This window comes from Phyllobates terribilis, unplaced genomic scaffold (assembly GCF_046119375.1).
Source record: "Phyllobates terribilis strain yellow unplaced genomic scaffold, ASM4611937v1 Scaffold_1__5_contigs__length_1240528914, whole genome shotgun sequence".
Lineage (NCBI taxonomy): Eukaryota > Metazoa > Chordata > Amphibia > Anura > Dendrobatidae > Phyllobates > Phyllobates terribilis.
In genome coordinates this window covers 1,080,795,808-1,080,820,862 of record NW_027362761.1, presented here as the reverse complement: position 1 = coordinate 1,080,820,862, position 25,055 = coordinate 1,080,795,808, and the positions used below count along the sequence as shown (strand labels likewise).

The 25,055-nt window shown below is 41.4% G+C and overlaps 1 protein-coding gene across 1 annotated transcript in view; it reads left to right on the top strand.

Moving 5' to 3' along the window:
- The window catches only part of GABRB1 (gamma-aminobutyric acid type A receptor subunit beta1), a 981,567-nt gene that overhangs the window by 357,165 nt on the left and 599,347 nt on the right, over positions 1 to 25,055 (top strand). Inside the window, exon 4 of the mRNA XM_073645540.1 lies at positions 3,179 to 3,399. Within this exon, the coding sequence (XP_073501641.1) occupies positions 3,179 to 3,399 (221 nt within the window). The remainder of the gene's footprint in view (positions 1 to 3,178; positions 3,400 to 25,055) is intronic.

Genomic DNA, 25,055 nt, shown 5'->3' with positions numbered 1-25,055 from the left:
ATCTAAATTTAATTCTTTAGACATAAAGTGAAAACTAATAAGAACTCAGATAAGACAGTGTTGCAAGATGTGAAATATCTAAATTTTTACTTTAAACTGAAATTGTAGACCTTGAGATTGATATTGAATAATATTTCAGTTCATTTATTTTTCCTACATAAAATTTGGAATCCATGTTTTCTTAATGACTTTTGCCATTGCCCTAGATTTTGACAGTGTAGAAAAGTATGTATGAGCGACTTTTAACTCAGTAATTATGTGAAATTCAGATATTTGAAGTATGTGTTCTGTCATTCAGATTCGTGCATGTAGCAAATATTTATGATGTTTTGTCAATGGCATTTATTATGCTAATCTAAATCAAGCGCTCATTATTAAAAGTTCACAGCGCACTTGCTTCCTTTTACATTTTTGGTGCCCTTCAAACAACCCTTCCTTATCTTAACAGAGGTTCAAAGATTTAGACTTTTATTTTATGAGTATATTTTGAATAACAGAATTAATGCTCCAGTAAAAAAACATGAACCTCCAAACATCAGAGTATTAGAAAACAGAAGCGGTAAAACTAAAATACAATAATTCATAACGTAATGTGTTTGAATAAAATACAGTCCATCAGCTTCAGTCATTAATAAATTCTGTGGTGCAAGTCTTTAGAATAAAATTCAGAAAGTTGCATTTGTATTAAGTGAACCCGTATACTGCATTTAAAAGCAAGTAGATCAAACACACATAGAATGAAATTGAAATTCTATATTTTATATTTTATCTTACTGACAAAATTTGCATTTATTTCAATGCCTTTTATATCATTGGAATGTAATTTGTTAATATGGCACATGTAGAAAAAAAATTGATAATGACGGCCACGGTTATATAACCTTTTCCTATATGATTCATTATCAGCCCAAATGTCCCATCCTATTGGATTGTTAAGACTTAGACCACTTTGCATAACCCCAAGACACACACACCAACATATGCAACACATATATCTTCTGCCTCTTGGCCTCCTTTAAGAAAAGTTCAAGTATATTATTGAGAGTGGGCTCCTATATTGTTTCAGTGCCACTGATTAATCAAATGTATAGCAACTGATCATTGTTCAGACAACAATACTCTTGGTAAAGGTAGTTTTGACACCTGGTGATACATTTCTGTGTTGATCTGGAAACTAGATGTGATTTTACCCAGTCAACTTAATTCTTGCTATGCTCTTTCCTTTTTGCAATGTAATGTGGTCTCATAGTTTTAAGAATGAAAGAAAACAAGCTTGTCAAGTTCAACCTATAACCTAAAATGTTGACCCCGATGAAGGCAAAAACCTCATAAGGTACATGCTAATTGCCCCATATGAGGGGGAAAAATTCCTTCCCAGGTCCACATATGGCAATCTGATTAGTACCCTGAATCAACATCCCATCACAGAATCTACTACCTGTAACTTCTAATATTATATTTTTCAAGAATGGCATCCAGTATCCTGAAAAATTGAGGTCAAATGAAATTTTTGTAAACTGTAAACGTACTAGTGTATGTACTTCAAAGGGAGTCTGTCTCTCCTAAAACGCTAATTAAAGGGAATCTGTCAGTAAGATCAACCCTTCTAAGCCATCTATATAGGTATGTAGGTTATAGGAAGCTGAATATAATGATATGTTAATATCTGCAATCTGATGTCTTATTCACAAGTCATACATGTTTTTCTTTATATGTAAATAAGCTGTTCAGGACTATAGGGCAGACACTGGTCTGCATGAGAATCTGCATCCAGTGCTTATTTTATATAAAAGGGGGTGTTACCAGTGTGATGTGTAATGGCTGCTCTCTGCTCTCCTAATCTCACTGCAGAGCTGTGTGTGATAAAACTGTGCAAAAGAAAGGAAGTTCCAGCTAAGAGTACGTCCAAAAGTTCATCTTTATTGAAATTAAAATCAGATGCCAAAACACATGTCCATGTGCTCTTTTGGACATGTGTTTTGGCATCTGATTTTAATTTCAATAAAGAAGAACTTTTGAACTTACTCATAGCTGGAACTTTTTTTCTTTTGCACATTTACTTTCCGAAGTGGTTCCTCGTGTTCCGCGCTCCAGGATGCTAGAGCACAGGTGAGCTGGTGTTTGCACTTTCATTGCACTGTGATTATAACTGACACATCTGCAGGTTCCTCTCAGATTCAGCTTCCATCTTACAGGCAAATAGGGTTGTAAAACAGCAGAGCTGTGAGAGCTGCAGCAAATGTGCTTGTAAGAAGACAAAGTTCAGTTCTGCTGTATTGTGCTAGTTACATGTCTCACACTGGTAACACCCCCTTTTAGTTATAATAAGCCCTGGAGGCAGATTCTCATGCAAATCAGTGTCCGGCCCATAAATCTTAACAGCTCATGTGCATATAAGAATAAACATGGATTTCTCTGTTATAAGAGATCAGAGGTATCTAGATATCATTTTATTCAGATTCCTATAACCTAAATGCCCATATAGATGGCTTAGGAAGGTTGATCCTACTTGTAGATTCCCTTTAAATAAGTTATACAGGTATCTAGGGGAGTTAACCCCTATATGAATCATACCTGTACATAGATTTTAGTGGTTTAGTTGATAAAAAAAAAGATTTATTTTATATGCTAATAAGGGGGCATCAGTGCACACTTGACATGACCAAGGGGCTCAGAGCACCATTGCACCCCTTCAATTTGCATACTGAAGACTGTAATATATTGATTAATGCAGCGCCTACAGCAGCCCGACTCACAAAATATCATTGCCAGCTCTTATTGCTAGCCCCTGTCTGCTACTATAATGCAGACAGAATTGAGTGATGATGAGAGCCGACAGTAATACTAAGTGAACATGGCTGCAGAGTGCGCTGTCAATAAAGGTATGATAGTGTTCGGTATGCAAATTGATAGTCTGTAATGTTGCACTGAGCCCCTTGGCCACATTGAGAGTACATCAAAGCCCCATCATTTGCATTCTAAATAAATTGTTTATTTATGCCAACTAAACTACTAAAATCTATACCATGGGTATTATTTTTATAGGGTCTCAGTACCCTACATATCTGTATATGTGGTTTAGTTAGTGTTTTGTGGGTGACAGACTCCCAGTGTTTATGGCATTGTGATAAACATTAAAATTTTAATTTTAATGTTTTTATTTTTTGCTTATTTTTAGGACTATACGCTCACTATGTATTTTCAACAATCGTGGAGAGACAAAAGACTTTCTTATTCAGGAATTCCCCTTAACCTTACATTGGATAACAGGGTCGCTGATCAACTCTGGGTACCTGATACATACTTTCTAAATGATAAAAGATCATTTGTCCACGGAGTTACTGTGAAGAATAGAATGATACGTCTTCATCCAGATGGAACTGTTCTTTATGGACTAAGGTAGGATACATTTCTCATCATAAATTATCAAGTTTTTGGTCTGATATATGTTGAAAATATAGAAGCCACTGGACCTTGGTTGGACTATATCTACAGTACAGACTTTTGAGTACTAGGTGTAATGAAGGGTTATGAGAAAATGGATACTTAATATATTTTTATGTTGTTTGGTTGACGGGAGGTCAGAGTCATATTCTGTATTAATATTAAAAATTCTAAAAATAAAATTGTATGTTAGAGAAGTTAGCCCCTGCTTTTTTATTGATGACCTATATCTAGGATAGTTCATCGATATGTGATAGGTGGGGGTGCAACACCCTACAACCCTGCTGATCAGTTATTACCGGTGGCAATAGAAAGTTCTCGGATTCAGCTTCGTCAAAACTATAGTGGATGTGAGCGGGTACTACAGATACATACTCATTCATTTAAAAAGAGTGTGGATCTGCAGTACCCAGCCACAATCATTATGGAAATGACGGAGTTGCTGAGTACTGGTGTAGTGAGCTGGCCGACTCTGGCTGTTCTGTGATAATTGATATAGAGCCTGTTACAGAAGTGATTACACAGGATGATGTTGCCACCTTGTGGCCAGAGGTTGCACCTGCGCAGGGTGTGATGACAGAGAAAAAGACTGAGCCTCCTGTGTCCCGCCCTAGAGAGTCACGTGACCAAAGTGGAAAGCAGGAAAAAGCACGCGCAGAGTCTGCTGTGGTCTGTGAAAAGAGCCAGGACGGTGTGCAGGCCCTCGTGTGTGGCGCAGGAGAGACTCTCAACGCGATTTCTTCTATCTGACATCATATCCTCGGAACCTTCCCCAGCTTCTGCACTGCTGAAGGATTCAGCTGTTACACTCCCCGCTACTGGAGTGTGGACTACATAAGGGGACCCACCAGAGCTTCTATCCGGATCAGAGAGACTGTAAGCGGGACCTCTGGCGAGAGGCCGAAGTATCCCTTCCTTTCTTTCCGCGAATTCTGCTGTTCCTGTTTTTTTCCGGCTGGGACACCCTCCTGCAAAGACAGACAGGCCTGCAACGGGGGACACATCCTTCTGGAGTAAAGGACTGGTAACGTGTGAGTAGGGACAGTGAGGGTCAGCTTATAAGTACACGTTATTACTGTGCATATTTACGGTTGTCATTTATTGTTTTTTTCTTTGCTGTGTTAAAAATGTATACGAGTAAAGATACGGTTATCAAGATAGAGTCTGTGTATGGGGATCTTGCTGGGCCAGATCATAGATACCAATCCGCGGCCTTGCCCGTGGTCACTTCATCTGGCGTAGTCGGCAGGATCTGTGACCAACAGGATTCCCACCCAGGCCATGTGTACAGTCAGAAAGCCCCGCCGGTGTCTATTGTGAATCAGGTCAGGAAATTTGGCGGACGAAACTACCCTGTACCAGAGTGGGCGGAACAAGTCCGGATACTGGGGGAAATGTATAATATTGACCCTAAGACCTTGGCAGAAATGGCGGTAATGACGCTAGAGGGGGAGGCATGGACGACAGTCAGACTGGAGACGGTCAGGGGCCAGCGTACAGTAGATGATTTGGTGCGGGTGCTGGAGAACACCTATGGGCCGACCACATACCAGGGAACACTGCGACACATGTTCTATAGACGGACGCAGCTTGAATGGGAGGATATTCCCCAATATGCGAACGCCCTTCAGGTACTCCTTGAACAAACCTGTGGAAAAGGGGAGCAACTAGCTGGTATGGCTTCTCGTGACCTGGTACTGTGAGACCAATTTGTAATAGGACTGAGTGACCTGTATCTTAACCGCACGTTACAGGACTTGATCCGGATGATGCCGGCTCTTACTTTTGCTGAAGTCAAACAGGAAGCCATAGAACGTTCAAGGGGACCCGTCATGGATGTGGGGATTCAAGGTGCTGCGTGCAGATCCATATCTGACATTAAAAATCCAAACAGTGACACGGAAGACCTGAAACAGATGGTAGCAGACTTACAGAGACAGATATTCCAGTTAACATTAGACCGACAGGGAGACCAGCGAAGACAGCCTAGTCGTCCCGTGAGACAGTGTTGGTCATGCGGTGATCCTCGCCATAGGGCAAATCGTTGTCCTCAACACTTCCCTCCGCAACAACCTCCGTCGCACCAACGAACAAACCCTCAGTCACCCCAGCAAAGGGAATTTCGATCAGACCAGCGAATGGAACCCCAGCCATATCCACAAGCAGAGCTACCACGCCGGGCCTCGCCACAATGGCCGCCGTTAATCTAGACACCCCTGCATCTGAGGCTCGCGCAGCAGGGGAGGCCAAGGAGAGGGGTGTGGAAAAACAGAGCCGATGGCGGAGTGCTCTTGCCTCGAATAGCCCGACACTTGAAGTTGTCCTGGAAGGAATTGCCGTACAGGGACTGATGGACACCGGGTCACAAGTGACCACGATCTCTGAACAGTTTTACGAAAATTACCTCAAACCAAGAACTGCTCGTGACCCAGACACCGCCATTAAGATTATTGCGGCTAATAATCTACCCATTCCAGTGACCGGAGTTGCTTGGATGGACACAAAGGCCTGCGGACAGGACTTAGGAAAATGAGGGATCGTCATCGTCAAGGAAGGTTTCGGCTCCGAGACCCCAGTGATAGTTGGAATGAACATCTTGAAGGACCTGGATCTTATGCTGTTGACAAGAAAAGGACCCAAATACTGGCAGAAAGTCACCAAACATAAGCCGACTCGTCTGGCATTCCAGCGCGTAATCCGGACCGTTGGACTTCAACAGATGGCAGAGGAACAACTACCCCTAGCCGCCATTACGGTGCCACGCCGTACTCGGATTACTTTGCCCGCTGAAAAAGAGACAGTCATTTCCTTACCCCTTAACACCCACTGACAACTTGAGGGGGTTGAAGTGTTGATCGAGCCGAGGACCCCAAGTGAGGGTAAGCTAAACCCACTAGTTGCTCACACTCTAGCCATCGTGAGGAACGGGAGAGTCCCTGTCAGGCTAAACAACACCGCAGACGTAGGCCTAGCCCTTGAAGCCGGCACTCAACTTGCCCGGGTATATGCTCTAGTGAATCCCATTGGGCCCCTAGAATTCACCCCGTCTACAGAAGGCGACTGGACGGTAACCGTCTCAGCCATAAATGCTCAAGTAGACGATGAAGACATTGGGCGAAAACTACGGGAAAAAGTGCAGCTAGACACGTCTCAGTACACCAAACAAGAAGTGTCTCAAGTGGAGGAACTCCTGCGGGAACACCAAGACTCCTTTGCAAAGCATGACACAGACTTTGGGTGTACCACCAGTATCCAGCACAAGATACCCACGGGCGATACCCCCCCTATCCGCGAGAGGTACCGGCAGATACCACTTCAGCAATACCAGGAGGTGAAAAGCCTGTTAGAATCTATGCTACATGCCGGAGTGGTACGTGAAAGCCAGAGCCCGTGGGCTGCACCCGTGGTGATAGTCAAAAAGAAAGATGGTTCCCTAAGGTTTTGCGTGGACTACCGTAGGCTGAACGCTTGCACTATCCGGGACTCATATCCACTTCCTCGGATCGAAGAGTCACTGACCGCCCTGAAGAAGGCCAAATATTTTTCGTCCCTAGACCTGGCCAGTGGATATTGGCAGGTTCCAATGAGTGAGAAGGACAGGGAAAAGACCGCCTTCATCCTTCCCATGGGCCTGTATGAGTTCGACCGGATGCCGTTCGGCTTGAATAACGCACCGGGGACCTTTCAGAAACTAATGGAACGCTGTCTGGGGGACTTCAACTTTGAGTTTACGCTGATATACCTTGACGACATCGTGGTATACTCCGCCACCTTTGAAGATCATCTTCACAAGCTTGGCCAAGTGTTCCAGCGCTTGAGGCGACACAGCTTGAAGTTGAAGCCCAGCAAGTGCCGTCTGTTCCAGCAGGAAATCGACTACTTGGGTCACCAGAACTCGGCCGAAGGCGTCCAGCCCTCTCCGGAGAAGATAGCAGCCGTTCAAGAGTGGCCGCAGCCAACTACGGTCAAAGAAGTCCGGGCTTTTCTGGGGCTAGCAGGCTACTACCGTCGGTTTGTCAAGGACTTTGCTCGGCTTGCTGAACCACTGCATGAGGTTCTCCGAGGGACCGCGAACAGCCCCAGATGATGACGCATCAGTTGGGGACCTGACCGAGAAAAATCCTTTCAGGCACTTAAGGCTGCTCTAACATCACCCCCTGTTCTGGCATATGCAGACTACACATTACCGTTTCAGCTGCACACCGACGCCAGCCTTCAAGGTCTAGGGGCGGTCCTCTCTCAAGTTCAAGATAATAAAGAACGCGTGATAGCCTATGCCAGTAGGTCTCTCCGTGACACCGAAAAGAATCCCATCAACTACAGCTCCTTCCGCTTGGAACTCTTGGCTCTGACTTGGGCTATGACGGAGAAATTTGCCGGCTATCTGACAGGAGCAGAGGTGCTGGTCATGACGGACAACAATCCTTTTGCCCACCTAGAGAATGCCAAACTAGGGGCAATGGAACAGCGCTGGATGGCCAGGCTCTCTAGATTCCAGTACAAAATTAAATACAGAGCGGGGAATGAGAATCAGAATGCGGACAGCCTGTCTAGAGTGACATCATCCCCGCCAGTGGGGGACCGGGATGAAGAGTTGGAGGAAGATGAGATGCCTGACTTTGCCCGACTCGCAAAGCAAATAGAAGATAGCCGCCAGTATGCGGTAGGAGGGATTTAAGCCGTAGTGGGATCTCCCCTGTCCCAGCAAGAATGGGCCAAGCCTCAAGATCGAGATCCCGAGCACGTCTTACTGAAACAGTATGTGAATAAACAAGAGAAACCGCCCTCCGAAGTGCGAGCCCGACTATCAACTGGAGCCTTGGCTCTGCTTGCCCAGTGGGATCGGCTGATCATGAAAGATGGAGTCCTGTGTCGCAGGGCCCTTTTATCCCATATGCTGGAGGAGTGTTTGCAGATTGTCGTCCCGGTGCAGTTGGCCCATGAGATGGTGGGCGAAGCTCACAGGAGGAACGGCCACTTCGGCATAGACAAGACCCTCCGGTGGACCCAGCAGTTAATTTTTCGTCCGGGGCTCCGTAAGTTGGTTGAAAACGTCTGTCAAGCATGCCGTACCTGTGAATTCCACAAGTCCGCGGAGCAGCGTGCCCCCGTCCAGACTATTAAGACGTCGAGGCCCCTCGAGCTGTTGATGGTGGACTATCTGTTGATCGGAACGGCGAATAGTGGCTACCAGTACTGTCTGGTGATGGTGGACCACTTCACGAAATTCGCTGTCGCTGTTGCTACCAAGGATCAGACTGCTGAATCAGCTGCACAGGCTATCTGTCAGCAATTCGTTCGGGTCTACGGGTGTCCGGAGCGGCTACACTCTGATCAGGGGGCTTGTTTCGAAGGGCGAGTCATTGAAGAACTCCAACGGATGTATGGAATCAAGAAGTCCAGGACCACCCCTTACCATCCACAAGGGAATGGCGCGTGTGAACGCTTTAACCGGACCCTCTTACAACTGATCCGGACTTTGGCTGAAGACAAAAAGCCCGACTGGCCTCGATTCCTCCCGGAACTTCTGTGGGCCTATAATAACCAGGTCCATTCCGTCACCGGATACACCCCATACACCCTTATCTTTGGCCGTCCAGGCAAAGACATCCATGAGTTGCAACTGTCTAGCTCCGAAGAAGATACCTGTGGTACCTATCCTTCCTGGCTACAAACACACCGCCAGAGAATGGAGACTGTCTACCGGCTAGTAGGCCGACAAATTCAGGATCAAGTGCACGCTGACCCACTTCCGGTACAAGAAGACCCACTGAATGTAGGTCAACTGGTCCTAGTCCAAATAAAGAAGCCGCAAGGGAAACTCCGGCCCAAGTGGGAGACCGAAGTCTATCGAGTAATTGGACAGCCGTACCCCGGCGGCCCCGTCTATCGAGTGCAGGGCGAAGACAGCGGCAGCATCCGAATTTTGCACCATAATATGTTGCGCCCCTGCCGTTCCCAGCCTGACTCCCCTACTGTGATACCTAGAGAGATGGATATCACTAATACTGTCGGAGACACTGACCCCGGGGATGTAGAGACTGAATGCATGCCTACCCCTGTCCGTCCGACTGACGCACTTGAACCGATTACCTCCTCTACTGACATGTCGACTGGGAAAGAGAGTGGGGTGACTGATAGGAGAGAGGGGATCCAACCCGTTAGGCGGACAACGAGGACCACTGCAGGGGTACCTCCAGGACAGTCCTACAGAGACCAATATGTGTGGCCCTCTTCCCAGCCACCCCCTGTCACATCCACAGCCATCGCCGCCCTGGAGCCGGTCGTTGGCAGGGACTGCCAACCTTTGAGTGGGGGGGAGTGTAGTGAGCTGGCTGGCTCTGGCTGTTCTGTGATAATTGATATAGAGCCTGTTACAGAAGTGATTACACAGGATGATGTTGCCACCTTGTGGCCAGAGGTTGCACCTGCGCAGGGTGTGATGACAGAGAAAAAGACTAAGCCTCCTGTGTCCCGCCCTAGAGAGTCACGTGACCAAAGTGGAAAGCAGGAAAAAGCGCGCGCAGAGTCTGCTGTGGTCTGTGAAAAGAGGCAGGACGGTGTGCAGGCCCTCGTGTGTGGCGCAGGAGAGACTCTCAACGCGATTTCTTCTATCTGACATCATATCCTCGGAACCTTCCCCAGCTTCTGCACTGCTGTAGGATTCAGCTGTTACACTCCCCGCTACTGGAGTGTGGACTACATAAGGGGACCCACCAGAGCTTCTATCCGGATCAGAGAGACTGTAAGCGGGACCTCTGGCGAGAGGCCGAAGTATCCCTTTCTTTCTTTCCACGAATTCTGCTGTTCCTGATTTTTTCCGGCTGGGACGCCCTCCTGCAAAGACAGACAGGCCTGCGACGGGGGACACATCCTTCTGGAGTAAAGGACTGGTAACGTGTGAGTAGGGACAGTGAGGGTCAGCTTATAAGTACACGTTATTACTGTGCATATTTACGGTTGTCATTTATTGTTTTTTTCTTTGCTGTGTTAAAAATGTATACGAGTAAAGATACGGTTATCAAGATAGAGTCTGTGTGTGGGGATCTTGCTGGGCCAGATCATAGATACCAATCCGCGGCCTTGCCCGCGGTCACTTCATCTGCAGCATCCCAGAATTTCCGTCCGCTACCGGTAACAGCTGCTCGTTGGGCATGCCAGATGTCACACCATGAACAATCAGATATTAATGGCCTATCCTGGGGATAGGCCATCAATAAAAAAGTTGTGGCCACCCCCTTTAATATCAGGTTTGAAACTTTTCTGATCAGTAGTACAACTGGTAAAAATTGTGCACATAATGCTATAGAAAAGTAACTGAAAGACAAATAAAGCAAAATAACAATGTTCAAGTTGGGAGTAATCATGTGACATCACTACAAAATGCAAATTATAATTTCAGTTATGTGCCAGCTAAAGTTTCAGGAGATAAATGCAATCAAAATCATTATAATTTGCATAGGGAAGTAAAGAGGAAATCAAATGTAAAAAGCATTAAGCATAATTTTCACTGGTAATTTCAAGAGGCGCTTCAGCTAAAAAAAGAAAATATTTCTGTCTGCTGTGAGACCAATGAATTTGTCCTCCTAATCAGTCAGATTCTTCTAGCGTCAAAATTGTCAGCACGGGGCATCATATAAGTGATTTATCAGTATTTTCTTATGATGTTTTAAGATGGATGTGCTGCGCTTAAGAGGGGATAAGTATCCGAGTTTAATTATCACAAAGTTGAGCACTTGATATTTACCAAAATAATGAAAATTGACATGAAAGAGAGCAAATATGTTAAGTGTGTAATGTCATTGTAACTCAGCCATAAAGTTCAAACAAAAGTTCTTTAGCAACTTGTCAACTTCAAGTTTCTTATCCATTACTTTAAAAAATGGTCAATCAAAAGGAAGGGAGTAGCTTTTATGAACATTTTCCAATTTAGTATGTGAAATTTGGTGATGTTCATGTACCACATATATTGAAAGTTCTATATCTATTGAACATTGGAAGATGCAAGATGATGAAGTGTCTCAGTGGTAAAATCTGATGCCTTGCAGTGATGGGTAGTTTGGATGGAGTGACAGCCCATTCCAAATTTCTACAGCTAGCAGAAACCAGATAAGATCTGTATTTTGTCAGTTCAGTAGACTCTAAATGGACCTGAAAGGAACATGCTCGAATGCATCTCTATTCAAACTCGCACAGGTTTCCCCAGGAATCAAACATTTATCACCTATTTTGTAGATATTTAAGCTAATTTTGTATGTTTGTATATGGGTGGTGACACAGAGCAGTAAATCTGGAAAACGCCATTTAGGGGGTGACCTGTTCTGGCATTTTTTTAGAAGATGAAAATATAAAAAACCTATTTGCTGCACATTTGCAAACACAAAAAAAGTGTCCTCAAGAGTTTGAATTGATAACACCATGTTGTTATATATTATTGGTTATTTGATCAGCATGGCATTTTGTAGTTTGATAAGAAATCATATATGCTCGAATAAGCAACAGCTGCAGGCTTATGTTGGAGGGGGACTGTGCTGAGCAAACAATAGAGGTCTCTTTGTTTATTGTCAGTTTGATAATACTGTACTATGTAATCTCTTTGGCTTCTTTATGTCAGTTCTTTCCTATTATCATCCATGTTGTGATTATGAAGTTAATGGTGGTTGTATGTCCCAAGTAAAACAATTCATTTTCCAAAAAATATTTAAGTGCTGAATTATTTCTACAACATTTCTCTCTACCTTTACCTCTACAGTTTTGTTTAGCCTGGTTAGCGTGTAATTAGAATAGCATTCTATAGCAATAATTGTTCACAATTATCAATCACGTGTTGTGTCCGTATTTGATTCCTATCAATATTATTCATGAAATATCAGCTTCAGACAAACAGCACCAATATATTTCATTAGTTCCATTATCACCCCCATAGTCATTGATTTCCTGTTCTCTATTAATGAAGAACGGGACATCAGTTGCAGGAGATGGGTGGTTGCAGTGAATGTAGTCAAGATGCAACTGCCCTAATTGGAGAAAAATAATGTCGGCAGTTAGATATGATGAAGCAAAATCTCAACATCATAAAAGTGAGAGAATCCCTTGCAAAGGTCATGAAGAGAGTAAAAAAAAGAACTTGAAGGAATTGTTTTTTTGTTTTTTTCAATTGTACATTTAATATGATAAAATGGAAGATACAACTTGTTTCTCATAAAAATAATTCAGACCAAGAATTTAAAAAAGTCTAATCTATAATGTATGAAAAAAAAAAATTGCATAGTCCTAAAGGCACAAATGGTCTTTTATGGGTTAAAGAGATAAAACTGAACAATAGAAAAAATATCTACGATGTCATAGCCGATATAAAAAAGAAACAATCATCTCTTCAAAGGGAGGCTGCAATTTAGAATTATCTCGTGTTAGGTTATCATCTCTTACATTTCAGGAAATGCATATAACATAGCAGTCACTAATGGCTATTCCTTGCAGTCTCTCAAATTCACAGAAGGTACAATTCCATTTACTGGGAAGATTGCATATGGTACTTTAGAAAAATTGTTTCATCTTTGCGGTGTCTTAAGAGAAATATGATCTGTTAAAGTGAATGAACACTGATCTTCCTTGAAATCAGGAGCTTTTGATAACCGCTGAAGAAATTTTATGCAGCATGAATCCAAACATTCGGAAACTTTTTTGTTTGTGTTTTATATAGCTACAAGGTTAGAAACTATAGTCAAGTCATTGTCAGATGTCACATTTCTAATTTTAACATTTATGAGAGATCAATATTTCTAACTGCAGTGATTATTATGATTATCCAGATCTTAAAAATGATGACCCATACTTATAAATAATAATAATAATTTTATAGCGCCAACATATTCCGCAGCACTTTACAATTCAGAAGGTACTTGTACAGACAACATATGACATTACAGAATAACAAATAATTCCACAGATACCAAGAGGAGTGAGGGCCCTGCTGCTCGCAAGCTTACAATCTATGGGGAATTGGGATAGACCCAAGAGGTAAATGGTAAAAAATTCTTGAATTGTATAGTCCGGCCATCAATATAATATATAGGGTAATATAATAAATGAGGTACTCAAATAACGCTGCATGGACCAGTCCCCAGTCAGTATCTGTACAGGTACAAATACAGAGTGCTTTTATGTATATGGAGGGTGTGTAAACAGATGATATAAGGGGCCAGATTCTGAGGGAGATTTAGGAAGAGCAAAAATGGAATAGTTAGATTAGTGAGGTAAGATGGTAGGCCAGTCTAAAGAAATGCATTTTAGGGCACTTGTAAAATTGTGACAACTGGGGATTAATCGAATCGTCCGGGGTAATGCATTCCAAAGAGCTTGGGCAGCACAAGAGAAGTCTTGGAGTGGGAAGTTCGGATTATTAAGGATGTTAGTCTTAGGTCAATAGGAATGGAGTCTAACTCTTGGCACCACCCTACTGCTGTTGAAAGAGGCTGTGGCACTCTTCATAGTGCCCCATCTCCTTTGCATATACTATTCTAAGGATAGACTGTCAATTTTAAAGAACAGGATAACCCATTTATGTCACTGAATAATTTCATAAGTTATAGTGTGATCTCACTTCTAAACTAATCAAATGCAAGATGACAATAGAGTTCCTGAACGTTTTGATAGCAATGATGGTAATGGTAATGATAAAACACTTTTGGCTTGGTGGTCATCACCTAGATATAGGGCTATATCCTTTATATAAATTCAATGATATGTGTCATGGCTTCACATGTATTATCTTTGATAATAAGTATTACCTGGGAAACTTTTTTAATTTACAATGAGCACAATTCTTCGTTTCCACTTCTTTGTTTACACTAGCTGATTGGCGGCACTAAATAACTGTCAATCCACTACATGTTTACTGGTCGCTGGTTATTTAAAAGCCTGTTGAAACAGGAAGACCACTCTTTAGATGCGAACTGAATTATCTGTGATAGGTTTGCATAGGACAATGTGCTGTCAAAAACGATCTTTTGTGCAAATCATTTTGCTTATTCGTTGAGTGATCGGCAGAATGTTAGGAGTGCATGATTTTCATGAAATGAGCATGCCTAAAAATGATTGTTCATGATAATTTTGCCATGTAAACGCACTTTAAGGCTGATACATTGGTATACCTTTTTTTTTTGGTTGTGTTGAACGGTCTATATAGTGATATACGTTGGGAAATCCTACAGATGCCTGTATATACAGTCATGGCTGAAATTGTTGGCACCCTTGAAATAGTTCCAGAAAATTAAGTATTTCTCCCAGAAAATTATTGCAACTACACGTTTTGTTATACAGATGTTAATTTCTTTTGTGTTATTGGAACAACATAAAAAAACAGAGAAAAAAAGGCAAATTGGATATAATTTCACACAAAACCACAAAAATGGGCCAGACAATATTGTTGGTACCTTTCCAAAATTGTGGGTAAACAACTTTGTTTGAAGCATGTGATGCTTGTTCAAAGTTACCTGTGGCAAGTAACAGGTGTGGGCAATAATAGAATCACACCTGAAACCAGATAAAAAGGAGAAAAGTTAACTCAATCTTTGCATTGTGTGTCTGTGTCTGCCACACTAAGCATGGAGAGCAGAAAGAGGAGAAGAGAACTGTCTGAGGACTTGAGAACCAAAGTTGTTGAACAATATCAACAATCTCAAGGTTACAAGTTCATCTCCAGAGATCTTGATGTTCCTTTGTCCACAATGTGTAACATATTCAATAAGTTTACAACCCATGGCACTGTAGCTAATCTCCATGAATATAGACAGCAAAGAAAAATTGATGAAAGGTTGCAGGATAGTCAAAATGGTGGATAAGCAGCCCCAATTAAGTTCCAAAGAAATTCAAGCTGTCCTGCAGCCTCAGGGTGCATAAGTGTCAGCTCGAACTATCCATCGACATTTGAATGAAATTAATCGCTACTGCAGTAGACCCAGGAGGACGCCACTGCTGAGACAAAGACATAAAAAAGCTAGACTGCAGTTTGCCAAAATGTATGTGAGTAAACCAAAATCCTTTTGGGAAAGCGTCTTGTGGACAGATGAGACCAAGAAAGAGCTTTTTGGTAAAGCACATCATTCTACTTTTTACTGAAAACAGTAAGAGGCCTGCAAAGAAAGAACACAGTACTTACAGTCAAATATGGTGGATGTTCAAAGATGTTTTGGGGTAGTTTTGCTGCCTCTGACACTGGGTGCCTTGACTGTGTGCAAGGCATCATGAAATCTGAATATTATCAAACGATTTTGGATTGCAATATAGTGTCCAGTGTCAGAAAGCTGGGTCTTCCTGCAGGACAATGACCCCAAACATACTTTGAGAATCACCCAGAAATGGATGGAAACAAAGCACTGGAGAGTTCTGAAGTGGCCAGCAATGAGTCCGGATCAAAATCCTATTGAACACATGGTTTGTACCGGACAATTAGTGTCCAGTGCTAAATGCCAAACACTGACTTCTCCCGGAAGTCCTTTGCAATGTTCGGAGTTCCAGGGTATGAGAAAGAGAGAGAGAGAGAATTTTGGGTCCTTATTGTTTTCAAACAGGTTCTGGTTCAAGTTTGGGTACAGTTCTTGTACCCAAACTGAACTTTGGAATAAAGAATAGGTCGGGTACCAGAACCCGAACTTCCATGGGTCCGCTAATCCCTACACCTGAGCTGTCCTAACGTTCAAAATTCCACCAAGGACAACATCTGGAAGAAGTTTGCATGGTCTCCCCATGTTTGTGTGGGCTTCCTCCGGGTACTCTGGTTTCCTCCTATACTCCAAAACTCCAAAAGACATACTGAGAGAGAATTTAGGGTGTGAGCCCCATTAGGGACAGTGATGATGATATCTGTAAAATCTTGTGGAATTAATGGTGCTATATAAGTGAGTAAAATAAATAATAACATTTTTTATGTACTAAAGTGATTACCTTCCTAAACAAAATTAAAGTTATTTAGAAATTTATTCACAATGACATTTTCTTTCTTTCTTTAATTTTTCTATTCGGGGAGAGCCCCTTTAAGTCTTTCTTCATCTGATTATATAAGCAAACTCTTTTTTGCGCTTCTTATGCTCCCTTTCTTTCTCCAGTTCCACATAAACATGTTAGGTTTATGCAGCAGCAAAATAACAAAACATTTGCCATTTAGATTGCTTGTCCTTCTGATGAAATTGAACTTTTATTAAAACTATTCAGTAAGCATTAATCAAACATGAATGCATAAATTAATTGCCGGTCTATAAATAAATTAGTTAATTACGGGAAGACAAAAGCTCTGTTTTTCTGTGCAGCATGTTATAAACAGAGACAGTTGCCAGCAGGGCACTGAGAATAATTTCAGACATATAAATGTTGGAAGGGAATGGGATTATGTAAGATTTGTCTTAACTTTACTGTACTGAGTTTTTATTAAATTGACACGGAACAGAAATAGCGCATTCACTGAGCCATAATGAACAAGAGTGTTAAGTTCCCCTTGTGGCAGCTTGAAGTGGAGTTTAACATTCTTTAGGTTTCCCTTATGGGTAATGGTGCTGAGCAGGGGGCAAAGCTTGTCCTTTTTATCCTAGGCAACGTGTCCTCATATCCTCTCCTTCAGCTCATCTTTGCTTTTCTAATCAAGGGAATGGATTTAAGAGATGGAATTTATATCTCATTATTTCAGTCTTGTGGGAGGTAGATGCGCATTGTATTTGTTTCTCTTCCATGCATGACATTGTCTCATTTTCAACTGAATCAACATTTAAACATTGAGGAACTTTTTTTTTGCCTTTTCTCACTACAACATTTATTTTAAAGCATTTCTATCCCCAATTTTTAATTTAATATTTTGTTTGTGGCATATTAAGCAATGCAGCAAAACTGAGGAAGCTAATCCCTCCCACACCAGGCTCTGTATGTACATTGTCTATAGACAGTGAGCTGCTTATCACAGGAGGGGGTGGGAGTAGGAATAGCATGCGTGCACTGCTGTTGCTGCTGTAGTCTGGACAATGATAATCACCAGGTGATAAAACCTTCAGTGTAAGTAAACAAAAGCACAGAGCCTGACATGTGACACATTGTTGAAATCAGTGTTTTAACTCCTACCTCATGCTGTGCTCAGATTACTTAGCAAAAACCTGCTGACAGATTACCTTTAAATCAGATTGTCAGGAACTTAGAGGACATGTCTGGGAACAAAAAGTTTATTAATAATTTCCTCCACTTATATTTAGTTATGGTTTCTTCAATTTTCAGGTCTCCTTTTATGTCTCTTGATGTCTGTCCTCAAACTGCCCTTGGTATCTGCTATAGAACAATATGAACCAATGGTGGAATGAAGGTGATTTGGATCTCCTGGACATAAGGATCATGGACCCATTACCTACCACTATAGGAAGAATTAACTTTTTTTTTTAGCAACTCTTACAGTGTAATAGTCATTGTATTAGAAATTCCATATATTACAGCCATTGCATAGTGTTGCTGATTGGTTGGGGCCCACGTCCAGAGTCCCCCACCAATCTATCAAGACACTGATCTGAAGTGCGCAGTTGTTGCTCATTGTAAGGGCTCAGTAGTAAGTCTACAGGTCTGTACATAGCTCTGTGAGTTAAAAGCGTGGATGAACAAACCCATAGACTTACAATTGAGCCTGTACAATGCTCTATGAGTGCAGGTTATAAAGGCACTGTGCACTTTAGAGTGGTGTTTTGACCAATCACTGAGGGTCTTAAGACCCGGACACCCACCGATTAGCAACACTGTGCAGAGCCTATAATATATAGAAACTTTGCTAGAATGAGAATCAGAATCTAGAATTGAATCAGTATCGTTTCTGTATAATTGGTCATATTCTCCTAAGGTCCTAGATTCTTGGGAATTTCTCTCCTGGAAGTGGACAGTCTGCTTCTAGTGGGAATAACCAAATCATGATTTTCTTTCCAACATAATACATTTTGGTCAGGACAGATTACATCTACAGGGTGGGCCATTTATATGGATACACCTAAATTAAATGGGAATGGTTGGTGATATAAACTTCCTGTTTGTGGCACATTAGTATATGGGAGGGGAAAAACTTTTCCAGATGGGTGGTGACCATGGTGGCCATTTTGAAGTCGGCCATTTTGGATCCAACTTTATTTTTTTCAATGGGAAGAGGGTCATGTGACACAAACTTATTGAGAATTTCATAAGAAAAACAATGGTGTGCTTGGTTTTAACGTAACTTTATTATTTCATGAGTTTTTTACAAGTTTATGACCACTTATAAAATGTGTTTAAAGTGCTGCCCTTTGTGTTGGATTGTCAATGCAACCCTCTTCTCCCACTCTTGACTCACTGATAGCAACACCGCAGAAGAAATGCTAGCACAGGCTTCCAGTATCCATTGTTTCAGATGCTGCACATCTCGTATCTTCACAGCATAGACAACTGCCTTCAGATGACCCCAAAGATAAAAGTCTAAGGGGGTCAGATCGGTAGACCTTGGTGGCCACTCAACTGGCCCACGATGACCAATCCACTTTCCTGGAAACTGTTCATGTAGGAATGCTTGGACCTGACACTCATAATGTGGTGGTGCACCATCTTGTTGGAAAAACTCAGGGAACATGCCATCTTCAGTGCATAAAGAGGGCAACACAACATCATGTAGAAACTTCAGATATCCAGTGGCATTGTGGTTTCCATTGATGAAGAATGGCCCCACTATCTTTGTACCCCATATACCACACCATTAAGATACGAGATGTGCAGCATCTGAAACAACGGATACTGGAAGCCTGTGCTAGCATTTCTTCTGCGGTGTTGCTATCAGTATGTCAAGAGTGGGAGAAGAGGGTTGCATTGACAATCCAACACAATGGACAGCACTTTGAACACATTTTATAAGTGGTCATAAACTTGTAAAAAACTCATGAAAGAATAAAGTTGCATTAAGACCAAGCACACCATTGCTTTTCTTATGAAATTCTCAATAAGTTTGATGTGTCACATGACCCTCTTCCCATTGAAAAAAATAAAGTTGGATCCAAATGGCTGACTTCAAAATGGCCGCCATGGTCACCACCCATCTGTAAAAGGTTTCCCCCTCCCATATACTAATGTGCCACAAACAGGAAATTGATATCACCAACCATTCCCATTTAATTTAGGTGTATCCATATAAGTGGCCCACCCTGTAGTATGACATGATTTTGTTACACAGAAACCAGGACAAAACATGGCACAGTCTATTCTTGTGATCCCGCAGAAGGTACCAAAGTCAGTTTAAAGGGGTTGTTCGGTCAAAAGTGATAAGTTTGCAGTCACTCTGTGTGACTGCAGATTTATGAATCCCCCCAGCGCCGGCTCTGTGCACTGCAGGAATTCACCTGTATGAGACCCGGGACTGGAGGGTATGTATGTGTTATACATACGCCGGCCAGTGGGCGCGGCCTGGCTCTCCATGCACTTGTATTGACTGAGGCTGCGCCTTCTAGTCGGACGCACCCACTGGCTGTCCATGTCACTAGATTGGGCGTGGCCTCGCTCTATACAAGTTTATGGAGCGAGGCGGCGCTGAATGTCTGGGGGTATGTATAACACATACATATCCTCCGGTCCCGAGTCTCATACCGGCGAATCTCTGTAGTGCACAATGCCTACGCTGGGGGGATTCATAAGTCTGAAGTCACATAGAGAGAGACTTATCACTTTTGACAGGACAACCCCTTTAAGCGCAGCCACTGAGGAATGAAGACTGTAAAGTATCCCCCATTCAAATACATAAAATAATAATCTCTTAAATGACAAACCATTTACTTATTATAAGAAACCTGTCATCAGGTTTTACTAATTTAAACTAAAGCCACCACCCTTAACTGTTCTATTACCACAGTCCATCGACCTGTATCTAAGCCCCTAACTCCACCTGCATATACCAAAAAATACCTGATATACTTCTCTTATACCTTCGGTATGATGGGCATTTTTTTTTCCTTTCTAGGAACCTCCTCAATCCCTGTGGCCGACGTCCTCCTGGCTTGATTGATGTGTATGACATGTCCTACGTCATCTACAGATCACCGTGAATCTTGCTCGCACAGTTGAAGCTCAAGCCTGCCAATTAAGAGCAGAGCAAAGTCCCATATTGCGAACATACTGGCACCGACTTCACTTCCTGTTTATTAGGTGCCGGCATTGGTGCATTATAGGACTTTGCTCTGACCTTAGTAGGGCAAATCATAGAGCACATGCACAGGCCTGCGCTTCAACTACACAGGTACAAGATTCACAGTGATTTGAGGATGGTATAGGACGCGTCATCCACATCCGTCAAGCCAGTAGGACGCCAGTTGCAGGGATTGAGGAGGTGCCAAGAAAAGAAAAAAGACAACCATTGGATTGGGGGAGAGGTATTTCACTATTTGTATTTTATTTTTTTTCCTTGTAACTGGGGCTGGTATATTATCTCAAGTTACAGGGGAAATGCAGCAACCTGGCGGTGTAGCAGACCTACCTTTGACTCCTATGACCCGTTAGCTCCTGCTCCCTCGCCTTACATAGTGATTACATGACCACTGTGTATGGAAGAGGAATCGATGTCAGTGCTTCCTATTACTGCATACATTGTTTACTGCTGTGTATTCAGCGATAGCGCAGGCAAAGATGGTAATAAACCAGCTGTGCCTCCTCTATGGGGATACCTGGTCCTGCAGCCATACCATCATGTTTTAGAACGTAACTGCAGAGAAGTCAGACTGCCCAGACATTTAAAGTTAACTAAATTATGCAAATATGAAAGTTTCTATTTTCTATGTATTACTAGTTTCCTGCATCTGTAGACCCACAATATGTTTAAAGGATTGCCTGATGGTGACAAACTATTCTCTAATGACAGATTCCCACCTCCGGCAGTTAACTGTTATTGTTGCAGGCCATACAGTTTCCTTGCAGTAGCTGAATAAATGGAAGACTATGACCAATATGACTCTATTGTACAATACTTTATTTGCCAACGTATAGGCTCAGATAACAAAATCTGGCATCAATAATGTATAATCCAGAAGTGAGAATCTACACATTCTTTGGTCACTGATTGTACTTTAGAACAAACTCGGTGAAATCCTTATTATATAATCAGTACACATCTTCTAAAAAAAGATAATTATATGCTTCTACCTTTTTATCATTTCTAAGCTTTTTGTGTTTGGATTCTTAAACTTCTTACTTATTCAGCAATGTACTGTATATGACTCAACAAAAACTTTCAAAATTGTATGTTTACCCAGATAGTTAATTCAACCCCATATATTTTCCATGGAAAAATGCACACATTCAATAAAAGTCAGCCTCGATAGTGTGGGAATAAAAAATTCATTAGGCTCAATCCACCTAAGCAGTAATAAACAATCTTATAACTACTGGAAGGTTTCCAGAATCAAGATGTGCTGTGACTCCATTGGGAGTTATTGTGATTATTTAGCAACTACGCTACAAACATAGGAAAGCAGGTGTCATGTCATTACAGATTTGGTGCAAAATACTGCAAGGTGCTTCTTTTTAAATGCCATCCAATTATATTGTGAAGGTTAATGAGATCTTAAACAGTTTTCCAAACAAAGACTATCTACATTGGGTTACACAGGAGCACTTCCAATTGATGGTTTATGTTATATACTAGGAAACATTTTTCTGAATTCTTTTTTCAAGTGATGTATTCTAGAAACCATCTGTCTGATGATATTTAGTGCATACATCTTGCATGAATACAATGATTTTGTTCATTAGCATAAAACAAAGATTTAAAAAAAAGTGTAATAAAAGTTTTATTCTACAATGTATGCAAATTAGTAGAGATGGGCAAAAGTGTTTAAGTGGAATTGAATATTACTTACATTTTTAAAAAAAATACACATTTTGCACAGTGCGAATTCAGCAAAATGGCGGCCAGCAGCAACTGCTCATTGCTTCCTCATCTGTTCTACGGGGCCTCTTATTTCCACAATTGTACGCTGCTGTGTGCACTCTGGAACAAGACTTCTAGCCATGACCATGCCTCAGAAGTCACGGACCATCATAACATTGTCAACTTACGATTGCCTTAATCTCTGAGACCTGTTCTAGAGTAAAGACACGATGCCTCAGAGGCCATATCATGATGCGCCCTGACCTCACCTCTGAGGTCTGGTTTCAGCCAGAAGCCCTGTTCTAGAGTCAAGACACCAGCGTGCTTATGCAGAAGTAGACTGGATGGACAGGCTGCAAAAGAAAAGTGGTCAAAAATTCTAGTTGAGAGGTGTAAGAAGCTTGTTAATGGTTATAGGAAGCGATTGATTGCAGTTATTTATTCCAAAGGGTGCACAACCGAATATTAAGTTGAGGGTGCCAACAATTTTGTCCCGCCCGTTTTAGAGGTTTTGTGTGAAATTATTTCCAATTAGCTTTTTTTTCAGTTTTTTTGTGTTGTTCCAATACACACAAAGGAAGTTAACATATGTGTCATAAAACATGTGTAATTGCAATAATTTTCTGGGTGAAATACTTCATTTTCTGGAACAATTTCAAAGGCGCCAACACTTTTTGACTGTATGCCTATTCTACTTTATAACCACTATTTCCAAAATTTTTGTTATTACTCTCTATTACTATATAACCCCATATTAAGTGTTTTCTCTACATTTTACATGTTTTAAATTAACATTATAAAATGTAATTATAATGATTCACAGATTTCTTCCAATTAGGTTCATTACCTTAGTCACTAAGGCCCATGTGGGCAGCTGGTGGTGCTTTGATTGGCTGCCTCTGACCTCTAGTCATTAATCAACCAGTTGGAACCATTGTTTGATGTACTGCTCTGGAGAAATATATCCATCAGTTTTCCGCTATATATAACGGGACCTTTAGTCCTAACCCCTCAGGTGGCTTGTTAAAGGGACCCCTCTAATTCCACCCTTCTGCATTGTTTATAATTGCTACATTTTGTATTGTTTAATGACAAGATGATGTGTGCTGTGATTTTCACCTTTCTATTTTCTATTACTTTTTAATGATTTTTGTTTTTTATTGTTTAAAACCTAAAAAAATATTAGTTTGCATGATTTTAAAAAGGTTACTTATGATATTGTTATCATTTTGTGGAAAATGGAAGATTTTTGTAGAGCTGAAGGGCATCATGAAATATTTAAACACTATAATAAAAGAATAATAAATTAAATATAAAAGGCATTTACATTTGGTGTTTTCCATTTTTTAAACAGCTTTTACTTCCACAATTTTAATGTTTCACACAGGGTCAAATAGGACAAATATGAGAAAAATATGAACATCAATGTTAAACATCTATAAAGATTACTATAAATTAGAATCTATCAAATGTCTCCACTATTATTAAAAAAATCACATTTATTATTGCTTCCATTTGTTTCATTTCTTTTTTTGCGCAATATCTTTGCTACTTTTCTTTGACATGTTACCAAGGAAACATAGTTTTCAGCATTGAAAATCTTTTCTTAGACCACTTGTGTACTAAATACACTTCTCAGTGAAAAAAAGCACATGCAGATAGAATGAGATAGTAACTGTATCAAATATACAAATACAAAAAACCCCAGATAAGGCATTATATATATATATACTTAGGTACTCAACCAAAAAGTATCGACTGAGTACCCCAGTCAAACTCCATATGTAACAATGAAACATTTGGAGTAAAATATGGAGTATTATAGACTATAGAAAATACACATATTAATTAGTACAAAAAAGACAGAACAGACAATAAAGTTGTAAAGTTGTGTACAGTCCCAAGTGTCATCACTTAATATATGTGATGGAGTCCCACCAAGCCTGTAGTAGACAATTAAAATACAAAATACATCACCAAAGCGGAGGGCAGAGCCTTAGATAACAATTTCCCACACATAAACTGGACAGAATTGCCACTGGACACTTTGTTTACCAGGAGCGGAATCTCAGTAGAGTTTGTTTTAATATTTTTTTTCCTAAAACAAGGATCTCATGGTCTCTGCAGAAGCTCCCAGTTTATCTTTGCAGAGTAAATAATGATCAGTGGAGTAAGCTAAAAATATCGTGGTCCAAATCATGTAGAATTTATAACTGTGACAGCATGAACATCAAAAATATAGTCAAAATTAGTAAGGTCAAAATCCAATTATTCAGATAGAAAAGAAGACCAGGGAATGATCAACCAGTCCATGGGTCAAACCAGTGAGGGAATCAGGAGAATGGCTAAAAAAAACCAGTTCCAAAAACAGCAATCCACAGCATATCTTGCTGGTCAGACAAACATCCTGACTCACCCATAGCTCCAACAGTAATCCTAGCTGGGCGGCTGTTACACACTTGTCCCTTGTCTGGGCTCTGCTCCATCTGCCCCTGTCTGTTGAACTTTATGGAGCTCCATGTCGGGTTTTGCAGGTGTGCTTCCATGTAATGAACTACCAGGGCATATTTAAGGGCTTCTAAGACACACAGCCAGGCCTTGGTATTGAACCTGAGACTAGACTTGCAGCTTGTGTGTGCACAGCAACCTGGCAGCGGGCTACAGGACCTCTCCTGTATACCAGCGGCTTCTAATGCTTCTTCCTATTTGTCTGTGACTT